Here is a 13,289-nt window from a genome sequence, read left to right on the forward strand (position 1 = left end):
TGACTACGCCCCTAGGTCATATTTGCACACTCCTGCCTTACTGTTTGGAGACAAGAGGAAGGTGGGGGCTGGGGCAGAGGGTGAAACAGGGTCACCAATGCCAGGAGCCAATATGCTGAATCCTTTGAGACTCAAAGAGCCCTGGACTAGGAACCAACAAACCACACTGAGGGATTGGTTCTTCCCAGATCAGTCTCCTCACATTCCAAAGTCCACCTGTCCTAGGACTGGCTCTCTCTTTAGTTTTCACACCTATGAAATTAGGGATATTTGCTACCTACACCTTGAAACGTCACCCTGAGGAACAGTGACCATGACAGATAATCCCTTAGCATTAAAGGAACAAAATTCTCAGTGTGCCGTAACTGGTCAGAGGATAGGGACAGCTCCTGAGGCTACAGCTCATCTTTAATAGCAGCCTTCTCCCAACAGCTTAGAAAGTCTTGCAAGGGGGCACCTGGCTGGCTCAGTCAGTACCGCATGTGACTCTTGATCTCAGGGTTGTGAGTTTGAGTCTGATGTTGGGTATAGAAGTGACTTAAAAAAAAAAAAAAAACAACCCTAGACTGAGTTGCTTATAAAACTTGCTATTAAATTAGATATAGGTGAAACTATAGACTGGAGAAAATGAGTAAATAATCAAAAAAAAAAAAAAAAAGAGTAAATAATCTAGAATTCTGAAGTCCAATTCCTTCACAATGTCTAAATTCTTTATCCATTTTAAAATAATTCCAAGCTAGTGTGCCTGGCTGGCTCACTCAGTAGAGCATACGACTCTTGATCTTGGGGTATGGAGTTCAAGCCCCATGTTGCGGGTAGAGTTTACTTTAAAAAAAAAAAAGACCAAGGGCGCCTGGGTGGCTCAGTCGTTAAGCGTCTGCCTTCGGCTCAGGTCACGATCCCAGGGTCCTGGGATCGAGCCCCGCATCGGGCTCCCTGCTCGGCGGGAAGACTGCTTCTCCCTCTCCCACTCCCCCTGCTTGTGTTCCCTCTCTCGCTGTGTCTCTGTCAAATAAATAAATAAAATCTTTAAAAAGAAAAAAAAAATTTAAAAAAAGGCCAAGCTGAAAATCATAGATCATACATTGGATTATTGTGAATGAAGGTCCTTGCCTTCTAACTGTAATTTTCCTCAATTTTAGAGTTTATTAACTGAGCATACATGACAGGCTAACTTAAATGTACAACTCTTTCATACTCAACTGACTTTTTAATTAAACGTCAAACTACCTGTCCCGATGATGTGTAAAAGGGGCTTTCTTTTGTTTAAATTCCTGCTAAAATTATGGTCAGTGAGAAACCGCTGGCACGGGGACAACAGGAGTCAGTGCTTGAAACTGCACTCCTCTTCAACTTTTTTTTTTAATTTTTGGAGAGGGTGTCTTTGGGCATTTATCTTTGAAAAAATAACTTTTGTTTCCTCAGAAAGTCAACTTTTAATTTCTCTATTTTTCCATCCACGGGGAAACAAAGAATAGTCCTTTGGCCTCCACTCACCTGGAACAGATCAAATGACATCACAATTCCATCCCTCGATGGCAATGCAGCAGGTTATCCTGAAAATAAAAGACACATCCAAACTCACCATGTCCCAGCCCTTCATCCTATACAACTAACCCAGAACCAGAACAGGGAGTTGGATGACCTGTTGTTGGCTGGTTTTACACATTCCATTCAACTGACAAAAATGTAAAGATGTATTCCTATGTAAACACAGTCATGAAACATGAAAACTTTACATAAATTTGGAAGACGTGAAATATACACTTTACAAATTGATTCTTTATACTTTCAAAATGGATTTACAACAGTATTACTTTACACAAGTTCCTACTTTATACAATGTTTTGTTTAGGCAGCTTTTCAATAACATTTCTATTACAAGTTACACATGGAACCTCTCAGGAAGTTGGGAGGCTTGAGGAGCCACATGCAAGGGACTGAGGACAGGGGCAAAAGGTGTGAGGCCATCACTCTGGTGCTCAACTAGGAGCTGAGAAAGGATTCCAACTCTCATATGGAGCTAAATCAAGGCACTGGGATCTTCACTGTTTTCCTCAGCTCTTCTTCCCAACAGGCAAACTTTCATCAGAAGAGGACTGTGTTTTCTACATCAATATGGCAAAGAAACCTTTTAATACAGGCTGACGCCTATCATAGACTAGCACAGTCAGGTACTGAATGGTGATGATTAGGTAATGACTCTTGAAATATTTGTTGTTCAATTCTATCTCCTGTTACAGGTACATAGCATCTATAATCCATTCCAGTCTGTGTTACGTGGCAGGAAATCTAGGCAGGACTGAGCCCAGAACACCCATGGGCACTAAATATCAATCAGTGCCTGATCCAAGCCAGACGCAGGTCTTAAGAGACTGCCAAATACCCAGCAAAATTATAAATGAAAAAAACAGAAGACGAAGAAACCCATTACAAAAGGGCCTTCAGAGTTCAACAAAAGGTACAAGGCAACACCAAGTTTTACCCCCTTCCAGGTAGGCATCCACTTTGTTCTCAGGGTTATCTTACACAAACACCCAAAGGGTCATGTTAATTTTAATAGCAAATTAAGTGAATCCCAGATACTTCTGCCAAAACAAAAGACCTAAAGTCTGAAGATCTTTATATATCATTTTTTAAAGCTCTGTATGGCAGAATGAAGCAGGGACTCTCAGGCTTTTACCAACCTCCACCACCACGGACGGTATCTCTGGCTTTAGGCTAACCAGATAGAAAAGGGAGTTCCACCTCCCAGGATGCTGAAATGAAATTGTAAAGAAGTCCATCTCCTTTACAGCTGATCAAATTACACAATCTTTCTCCAGCCTAGAGCCTACATAAGAAACAAGCCCTTTCCTGATTCTGCATAAGAAATCCTCTAGAGTCTGATCTGAAAGAAGGAAAAACAGAAACACAAGAGCCACTGGCATGGGGCAGGGGCACTCAATCACCCTCTAGTGCCAACTTCACTAGGCTCCTTCACCCTTCTGGCTCAGACTCCAGCTAACAGTCCTTCCTTCTCACACCTCATGCAGCTGCAGGATTACTGAGATGAAGCATCAGTTTCTCTGTGTGTTTTCTCTTCTTTCTCCAGGTGCAGAAGTTTCTCTGGGACACAGGCCAGCTTCACAGCTAACACACAGTAAACAAGGTTTTTAGATAAACATCACTTGGTAGTCGATCTGGGTACTTAACAGAAGGGATCAATTAGAAGGTAGATGTACCTTTGTTCATTTGCTGTGTTAGTGCACAAGGTAGGAGGAAAACCAGAGGAGACCTGCAAGACACCACCCAGGCTTTGTCATTCACCAGCAGTATCACTGGGCAGGTGACGCTCTCTCCAACTTCACTATCATCATATGTAAACACATCAGTGGCCCTCTCATGGGGGAGGGGGTGGTAAAAACATATCCTTCTTGCCCTTCCCCCACTAACTCAGAGAGGCAGAGAATCCACCTCACCGGGAATGCTGTCGTCAGGGACTGTGGACAACCCATACGTGAGGAAGAACACGAGGAGGGAGCACAGGAGGTGCATACCAGATGGGCAAAAGCTCTCTAAAGGCAAAGCTTTATTTCAGCTGCAGTGTCCCCTTTCAGTTATATTCTCCATGGAACTGGGACAGATGGCATCCTGTCCCAATGTCAGGGGGTTCTAAGAATTTGGATGCTTAAAAAAGGCCAAACCACTATTATTCCAGATTGTACTCTGGAGACTCTTCTTCTCTTTTGGCCCCAGAACCCCCACCAGACAAGGAGAGACATCACAACAACTGTGGGAAAGCTGCAGACAATTACAAGTCATTCTTAAAGAGATTTAATTATTTGAATTGCATCAAAGGGGATATAGTACATTTAAATCTCTGCTACATCACAAACTGCTGTTTTTGTTGTTTTGTTTTATTAAAGACCCACTAGTTCTACCCATCTCCAGGTTTATGGCTACAAAATGGGGGGAAAATAAGTATTACCAACAGAAGAGGAAAAACCAAGCAAGAGTCTGTTCTGTTCACCAGAAGGTCTTCTCCACTGCAGAACAGAGCCCTTTAAAATAAAAGAAAGGAGGGGAAAGGCTGTGGACTATCGACAACCAGTAACAGCAGCTAAAGTTAGAAAGCGACAGGAAGAAGTCACGGAGGCAGAGCCTGCCTGTTCACAAGCTGTCCCTCGACCCACACTTTCCTAGCCGTCCGGAAAGATCCATCTTCCTTAAATTTTCTTTTGACATCTTAACCCTAAACCAAGTTTCCCTGTCAATTCCAATATAATAGAGACACCATTTACACAGGAGGACTGATTTGAGGATTGGAATGATTTGCCACCATTCTGGTAAGCTTATTTAAAAACAGCATGGCTTTAAAGATAAGTTCTATTCCGTGAAGACTGGGTGGGGTTATTAGTAGAGATGGGAGGCATATGGCCCACCAAACAGAGCAGGATACAGAAGAACAATCCACTGCTACTGTAGCCTAGTTGGGCAGAGGCAAAAGCAAGCAACCCCCCGTCTCGCTCCTCCAAGCCCACAAGGTAGAGGGGCATAAGAAGCTGTAGTCTAATGGCTCTAAATAACCAGCATTTAGTGTTAAATTAGGACCAAGGATTTATTCCACAATATAAACTGCAACAATTTGATACAAGCTACCAAAAAAATAGTAGGAGAGGAAGGGAGGGGCAGGGGAAAAGCCAAAATACAGCCGTGGCAATTACTTACAGAGCAGTCTCTTTTCTACATCACTAGTTCATCAGTGACACTAGAAACTAGACATTTGTGTTCTGTACATCAACCAAATGCTAAAGCACCAACACACTGTTTGGAAGTTTGTTTTGTTTTGTTTTAATTCCAGCCACTGAAACCAACACAGAAGTTATTGCTTTGATAAATAAACCTAGTCTACCAGGAAAAAGAAAAGTGGATAAAGAAACAAACAAAAACCCCAAAAGTGAAAAACTTAAGTTCCCCAATATGGTAACAGAGTAAACAAGAGAGAAATTCCTCAAATGAGGATTTACTGGAATTTCTGGTGCCCTTCTGGGCACTGAAACTGAGTTGGACTCGTAAGCCGGTAAATCCCAGACAGAGGTAAGATTTTAATGCTGTACATGGAAAGGTGCAAAAGCTCCAATGCCTTCCAAACTGGTGGAAACCCCTGCGGAAAAACCAGTCAGCATTTCAAACCTCAACAACCACAAACAGCTCGTAAGGAAAAAAATACAAAAAGTGTCAAAAATTTTTTTAGTTGTTTTTTCTTTTTTTCAAAGAGTTCTGGAAAAATGATCCCGTAAGGAATAGAAATAGCACCGTTTACAGGCTGGTTTGAATACCAGTCCTGCAGCTTTGCTGAGAAATTGAAGAAATCTTCTTGGTTGGAGTCCTGAATTACATTAAGTGGTTGGGGGTGGGGGGTGTTTGTGTTTGTGTTTTTTATTTTCGGCTTGGTGCGTCCTTCACAGTACAGCGCACACAGATGTAGTCTTCCTTCTCGGCCATCTCTGGAGAAACACCAACACAGACCTGGTGAAACCACTGATTGCAGCTGCCATCACACTGGACCCAGTCCACCTGGTTACAAAGAGCAGGGAGACGGGGTTTTCAGAGGAAAAAATGTGATTCAAAATTGGGCAGGCCAGCCTCAAGATATTCAGGCCGTATGCCACTACCGGCCACTGTCCCACCACCGGGACCTCAGGCACAACAGCTACGCCACATGAGTGCAGCTGGCCCACCAGCCAAAGCAACCAAGTCAAAGCCATTCTTCAAGTCGTGACTGCTTTGGGGTTAAGACAGCGCCGCCCTGTGGTAAGTAAGCAAAAGGGCATTACATCAGCATCCCTCCCACCTTCTTAGCGCCGGGACGGTGAAAGCTGGAAGAGCAGGAAGAGGAAAAAGGGAAGAATAAGAGTTTCTTCAAGAAAAGGGAGAAGACCCAGGAACGATGGTTAAGAGCAGAGATATCAGTGGGGGAGGGCTGAGCAATCCATTCAGATCAGCTCAAAGCAGATAAGCAGAAGAGAAAGACCCAGCGAGATGAGGTGTAGTTTACAGGGTTTCTGAGTTAAGGGAAAGCACGTCCTCTATGGCCCAAACCTCACTGACCTCATCTCCTTCTGGCTGCAGGCAGCTCACAGCTGGGCAGATGGCATCTTCATCCTCAGAGTCCTCCTGTTCGGAATAGGATGTGTCTGAGGGCAGGGAATGAGTTTCGGCAGAACGGACTAATTCATAGCTACGCTCTCTCTCTAACTTGAAACTGTTCATGTCCTTGGAGTGGCTCAGTTTGATTTTCTTCTTTTTGGGGGTCCGCATTTTTTTAACTCGATCCCACCGATCACTGGAGAGGCCTTCTCTTTCCAGGCGTCTCTTCAGTTTTCTCTCAAGACTGTTGATTCCATCTCGCTTCCCGCGGCAGCACTCATTCTGGGTGGATAGGCAAAGTCAGTTTTAGCCGACAGTTTTGCGTGTTACTCAAACTAGTGAGGTATTAGCTGTATAAGAGTTCAGATGATCTCTCATCAACATTTTAAAAATCCTGCAACCCGGGGCACCTGGCTGGCTCAGTTGGAGAAGAGCGTGCGACTCAATCTCGGGCTGAGCTCGAGCCCCACATCAGGTGTAGGGAAGACTTATTAAAAAAAAAAAATACTGCATCCTGACACCACTGCCATCACATCCCCTCATGTCCTATGGGACAACCTGCTTGAGTTTAGCTAACCGAACTGTTAGTGCTATCAAAAGAAACAGTGGAGGGGCGCCTGGGTGGCTCAGTTGGTTGAGCGACTGCCTTCGGCTCAGGTCATGATCCTGGAGTCCCGGGATCAAGTCCCGCATCGGGCTCCCTGCTCGGCGGGGAGTCTGCTTCTCCCTCTGACCCCCCCCCCCTCATGTGCTCTCTCTCATGCTCTCTCTCTCAAATAAATAAATAAAATCTTTAAAAAAAAAAAAAGAAAGAAATAGTGGAAAAAGGAAATGTTAAAGACATGATTAGCTTTCAAATTAGCACCAGAAGATGCGGAGATGCCTACATTCTCCTCTTCACCAACTACAGGAGTAAAAGACTACCATGTAGTTTCTACCTAGGTGTGTATGCTTATCCTTTGACCTACAGACTTCTAAGGAACCATGCTAATACCTTCCTTCTTTAAGGACATACATCCCCACCCCATACAGAAATAAGGTTCATTAACTGAACATAACCAATAATGGTGCTACACTACTATTTGGTATCGTAATGAAAAATAAAATTCTAGGGGTGCCTGGGTGGCTCAGTTGGTTGAGCATCTGACTCTTGGTTTCGGCTCAGGTCATGATCTCAGGGTCATGGGATCGAGCTCCATGCTCAGTGGGGAGTCTGCTCTTCCTCTCCCTCTGCCCCTCGCTCTACATTCTCTCTCTCAAATAAATATTTTTTTAATTTAAAAATATTAAAAAAATAAAATTCTAAATGGTATTTGATAGTGAGATTCTTCCCTATCCTGACTATATTCTCAGGAGTTTTGAATGTCGTAGGTCAGTTAGCTTACTAAGAGAAAGTAGCAGCATCTTTAAGCTAAGACACAGAACACACATGGTATCTATCCCCTTCAAGTAAGTCAGCACTCAAAACAGGCACCCTCAGTCTGATGACCCAGTCCTTACACCAGCTGTCCTGTTAGGGTTAGAGCAATTAAAGCATTTGTTAAACGTTAACTCCAAGATGTTCTTTAGGTTTTGAAAGCTTTATACCAAAAGGCCTTCCCAACTATAATTAGATTTTCATCTCTACAGTATTTCCCTTACAAAAAAATAATCCTGCTTCTAGCTATTATCACATCGGAATGATAAAAAGCACCATGCTAAGAGGAAAAAAAAATTCACGGTCACTTAAAAAACAGCACCAAACTCCAGGATGTGAGCCCAAAGTGATGCCTAGCACCCCTCTGCTCACTGACAGTCTTAGGAATGGGGTTGTGAATTAGACAGTTTGCATCTTTTTCATGATCGAAGACAGCATCTCATTCACCGAACTATTTAGATGGAATGACCTAAAAATCATGCTCCCAACCCTAGACTATATTCCCCAGCTGCCTGTCAGACACTCACCTTCTCACTGCTGGGTCTAGCTGGTGAACTTCGGTCAGTTTGCTGAGCAGGGGTTGGCTTTGCAAGTAAAGTCTGGTAAAGTTCCTGAATTTCAGGAAGGGATACCTGGAGCAACTGGGCTTCCATCAACAGTTCATTCACTTCTGGACTAATACCTGTTTAAAGACCACACCAAAGTGTAATGATAATAGAGGGTGTTTCACGTGGACATTGAGACCTGCAAGCACAGCAGGACCACCCCTCATACCCCTCATACCACTGCCACCCTCGCCTTGTAAAATTATATTAGGTTCATGTAATGTGTCTAAAGCCACGATATAATACGAGCCCAAACTAAGATTTTCTCAGGCTTCTGATTACTAGGGAAGTACTAAGTCTACACTGAATCCCCTCTTCACTTAATTATTGCTAACACAGAAGAGGTCGTGCATCTGCCTTGATAGCTTCTGCTTTCAATAGAAAGCACAGAACAGGCCAAGACGTGGGCAATCTGGGTGGACTGAGTAGCTCCAACCCCATTACCAAACACATAGTGGGAGGGCATGACTAAGGATTAGGACTCCCACCACGGCTGCAGGCAGAACTCCTGGGGCAGTCAAGTATACGTAAGCACAGCTGACCCTTGAATAACGTGGGAGTTGGGGGTGCTAAATCCCTAAAACAGTGGAAAATCCATGGGTTACTTTTAACTCCCCCCAAAACCTTAAGTGCTAATAGCCTACTGTTGACCGGAAGCCTTACCAATAACATGAACAGCTGATTAACATATTTTGTATGCTTATGTATTATATACTATTCCTAGAATAAAGCAAGCTAAAGAGAAGAGACTGTTAAAATCATAAGGAAGAGAAAATACACATTTACTGTACTGTATTTATTGAGAAAACCTGTGTATAAGTGGACCTGTGTAGTTTGAGTCAACATAGAAAAAAGGAGGTAGGTTTCAAGTATAGATTATCTCTACGATCCCAAAGAAGCCCAAGACTTAGCATCTGACTGAAATGGCTGGTATTTAAAAGTCAGTTGGCATGGGATTAACCCTTTCAATCCCTGAAAGCAATGTATTAAAGCCTTTTCCTATTTGCTTTGCATTTATAAACCTTCAAGCATGATCCTCCTCCTACCTTGCAAATTCTTAGTAACCCATATCTGACCTTTGAGGATAAAGTCTTTTCATGTATCTGAACAACAAAAACCTACTGCAAGATTACTCTTTACTACCCAGCCCTCCTCCTCCTCCTCATCAACGTAATAAATACAAACCATGGAGGGGGATACGACTTCGGCCAGTGGAGAAGGGAGAGTGTACGTATGAGGCTCTGCTGTCCCAGTCATCAGGCAAGGAAAAGGATGTTGTGCCAGTAGGCTGAGACACCTAATGGAAGGAAAACATTTTATAGGAAGGCTTTTTCAGATTAAAAATTCTCCCACCAGTCCAAGGAATGTAGTTTGGGTTATCAAGCAGGCAAACAGGAAAGAAGGACTTCAATTCCCAACTGAAAGAAGTCTCCAAGTATTTTAGATTTAGCCAAATCAACTCATATCCACCAAGCCTTTAGTCTTCCTGGTTTTACTTGGACTGATTCCACAGAGGTCAAGAGCACCGTTGGGAAATAAAGTATTTTCTTTGCATGAGAACAGATCTTACAGCCTTTTTATACCCTATGTAATTCTCCTAATGAAGGTTATAACACAATGAACACAGACATGTGCCCCTTTGAGCAAACTGACTGAGGAACTGTCAGATCTCATGCACGTCCACCTTCCTCCCTTCCTTAGTGTTTATTAAAAAGTGCTAGGAGAAACACTCCTTTGACTCTGAACTAGTAAATAAGTAACAGTTGTGTCCCCTCCTTTTGTCAATAAAGGTGAACTTCTAGCCTGTCTTGTGTAAAGAACATAAATGTCTCCCCTACAGGCTACCCAAATGACGACAACTCACCCTATGCAACTAAAATTTAATTCATCATTTGCTAAGACCCAGACACTGTATTTCACAAGCCTGGAAAGAAATGTAAAAGAAAACAAGGATACAAATATGATGGACATCAATTTTTTGTCTTTTATCTTTGATCAGCTGAACATTTAACTCCTAATTCACTGTCTGTGTTAGTACAGCACAAGAGAGCTGCGAGATCTTGGCTAGAGAACTCTGTACGAGATCTGAAAATCAGGTCACACTCATATCAAGACTGAACACTGCCCTCTGATTGTACTCTTCTGATATTTTCACATTTTTTTCCTGCAGTCACCTTCTATGGAAGAAGACAAAAAACTCTGCCCATCCCAGGGATGGTCAGAAGAATCTTGCTTTTATAGCAGAAAGATCATGGATGGTATGAAACCCACTGCCTTTCCTCTGAAGCAACACAGTACTCAGACACTTCAGAACTTATTCTTTCCTCAAGGGGCAGTAAGAGACACAAGGCAGAAAGCACTTTCCCCTCTAGTCAGTGACTTACATGAGCGGAAGCAGGGGGAAAAAAGCAGTCAAATAAAAATTCTAAAACTCCATACATATTAAATATGTGTCTGGAATTCATACACATAAATGGGAAAACTATACGTATCTATGAAAAGGTAAAATCTGCTCTCCAGAAGCAGACTGCCTGAGAGACACCTTCGGAGTGCCAGGAACAGAGAAAACGAAAGCAGCACGGTAGGGACACAGAGCCCTCGAAGCGGGGAGCTTAAAAGTGAGCGCTGGTACCAGTCAAGCCATCACCAGGAACAGCAACAGTACCAGAGCGGAAGGTGCCGGGGAAAGGGACAGAGCTCGGCAGATTCCAGTAACTGGCAAAGAAAAGTCCAGACTCACCTTGTTTGTCTCAGACACCTGTCCTGCTGAAGCTTGCCATCTGCTATACCATAGTCCTGAGCCCACTCGATCTTGCACAGATTTGAGAGTCCCTGATGAAAGCAGCTGCTGGGCTCTGTGTTGCCAGTTCACGGTTCTTTCGATCATATATCGAAGTGCATCTCCCTCAGGAAGGCGAACTCGGATACGCTGCAGGGAAGCCAGCAGGGGCAGAATTTTCTCTAATGGAGGTTTCTCTGACCTCCGACAATGGGGACAAAGCCAGATGCGGGGGCCTTGTGAAATACTGGGTACCGCCACACAGCTACTGTGGAAAGCATCTCTGCAGAGTTCACATTGGATCATGGGGGCAGCTGGGGCCTTCTGACATAGGCAGACTTTCAGCTCCACATCTTGGACAGGTGACAGCAACTTCCCTTCATTGGCTAGTCTGAGAGACTGCAAGGCTTCCATTTCCCTTAGCCGAGCTTCCCCAAGTGTTGCCATCTAAAAAGAATTTAACAATCAAGGACAATGTCAGAGAGAATTCAGCCCTCTCCTAAATCTCAAGGGTCTCAGAGTAGATGATCTACATTTAAATCCTGGCTCCGTCTCACTGAGTTATATGAATGGCCCTGGGCAGCACGTTCCACTGTGGCTAAATGTTCACATGTATAAAATGGAGTTCATAGTACAGCCTACCTCCCAGGGCTGCAGTGATGATTACCTGAGAGCCCTGTGCCAGAGTACGCTCTGCCGGGCACACAGTGAACAATGTGAGCAATTACTGAGCACATACTACTTCTTAAAGTCCAACTTCCTTGCACATTTACTTCTCTTAAAAGATACAGGCTTTTCACATTCTACGTGCACTAATTCCTGGGGTTCTCCATGTTTTCGTAGTTCCATTAGCTTCTGTGTTCTTTCAGAGAGGTACTTTGGTAAAAAAAAAGTCTCTAAAGCAGCCACTACACGATGGTAGTTTATGCCTCTTACTATCTTTAACATTAAGGCCTTATACGTGGGCTGGACACAGTAGATAATGAAACTGGATACCTCATGAGATAATTAAACAGAAAGCACTTTACCAGACTTTTCTTACACACATGTGTGCACGCACATGTACATGCTTTACATAAAATAAGCTCATTAGGGCACAGACAAAAGCAAGCTGCTTTTCTGCAGTGGCAGGTTCTTTCCTCTCTAAACGAGAGCCATGTCCCACGAAAGTGGGGAGTTCAGTTAACCTGTATTAAGAGACTTGAAAATAACACATAAACAGAACCAACTTCACAGTAAAAAGCTGAAGTGACATTGAACATATTCCTGGACCATATTTACAAGATGTCCATTAAGTGAAACCTTTACATGAACGGACTAAGCATCTACTATACAAGGTATCCAATATATAACCAGGTCCAGGCATTACAGATCTATTCATTATGCACCATGAAATAAAAGCTATCTAAATGTGATAAACTAAAATCACTGGCTACGTCGAGAGTTAACCACTACCACCTTGAAACTTAATATCCAGTTTCCCCAGGGAAAGGCTGGACTACCGAAGTCCTCCTCCAGCACTTCACTGACATAGAAATACAGATAAATGCGGGAGGGGGGGAAGTGCAGATTTTTAAAACTGAGTTCTCCCCTCTAGAAACAAAAGCTACAGGCTGCAGGAACCACTCCTTTCCCCAGTTCTATTCCCAAATCCTTAAAATGTTCATCTGTCACAGTTAAAACCATTCCCAGTTACCACACCCACCCACCATCAGGCCTGTGATGATTCACCAGATAAGGTGCCCTGAGTCTTAAGGCCGGAATGAACTCTCCATTATCTCTTTTTGGAATGGGAAAGAAAATGTATGAATGATTAAGGAAGAAACAAAAAGATCTAGAAGTAAATGAGGTAACAAACCTCTGGTATATTTTTTAAAAATCCACTTATTTCTGTAGACAGAAACAGGGTACAGGTAGTATATATGGGTTATGTGATAACAAGGTGCCTCCCTAGAACTCACGAATGGAGAGCAAACCGCTTAGCTTTCAGAGTTCTACTATGAAATCAACAGGTAATGTATGAGTTTTCTTAAGCCAGGGATTCATACACTAGATGGGCAGAGACTAGACTCTGAAAGATATAGCCTGCAAAATTCAAAACAGACAGTGGCTTTACAAAAATAGACCACAGAAGTAACAGTGGAAAGCAGCTCCTTAAAAAAACCAGAATGATGCTCAAGCAGCACAATCTGACTAAAAACTGACTCAATATACAAATATGCCCTAAGGAAGTCTGTGTCAAAATACACAAATCAAGGCAATCCCATGTCAGTCACCAGAGAAGTCAGGTAGCTATAAAGGAACGGACTGGGAAGAAGATGCCCTGACCAGAGATTAATCCCATCTAGTCCAGTCC

General features: G+C 43.2%; 1 protein-coding gene across 4 annotated transcripts in view; it reads right to left on the bottom strand.

Annotated features, from left to right (window-relative positions):
• Positions 1 to 1,767: 1,767 nt before the first annotated feature.
• Positions 1,768 to 13,289, bottom strand: part of KDM5B (lysine demethylase 5B) — an 81,272-nt gene continuing 69,750 nt past the window's right edge. For 3 of the 4 annotated variants that reach the window (XM_081825004.1, XM_081825001.1, XM_081825003.1), the window contains exons 23-27: positions 10,895 to 11,380; positions 9,340 to 9,451; positions 8,077 to 8,231; positions 6,094 to 6,414; positions 1,768 to 5,559 (exon numbers count right to left, since the gene is read on the bottom strand). In XM_081825004.1, coding sequence (XP_081681130.1) covers positions 5,422 to 5,559; positions 6,094 to 6,414; positions 8,077 to 8,231; positions 9,340 to 9,451; positions 10,895 to 11,380 — 1,212 coding nt within the window. In that variant the 3' untranslated portion in view covers positions 1,768 to 5,421. The other variant, XM_081825002.1, reaches the window with a different exon arrangement.

The sequence above is a fragment of the Leptonychotes weddellii genome, chromosome 6, assembly GCF_054177405.1.
Source record: "Leptonychotes weddellii isolate Sample4059 chromosome 6, ASM5417740v2, whole genome shotgun sequence".
Classification (NCBI taxonomy): domain Eukaryota; kingdom Metazoa; phylum Chordata; class Mammalia; order Carnivora; family Phocidae; genus Leptonychotes; species Leptonychotes weddellii.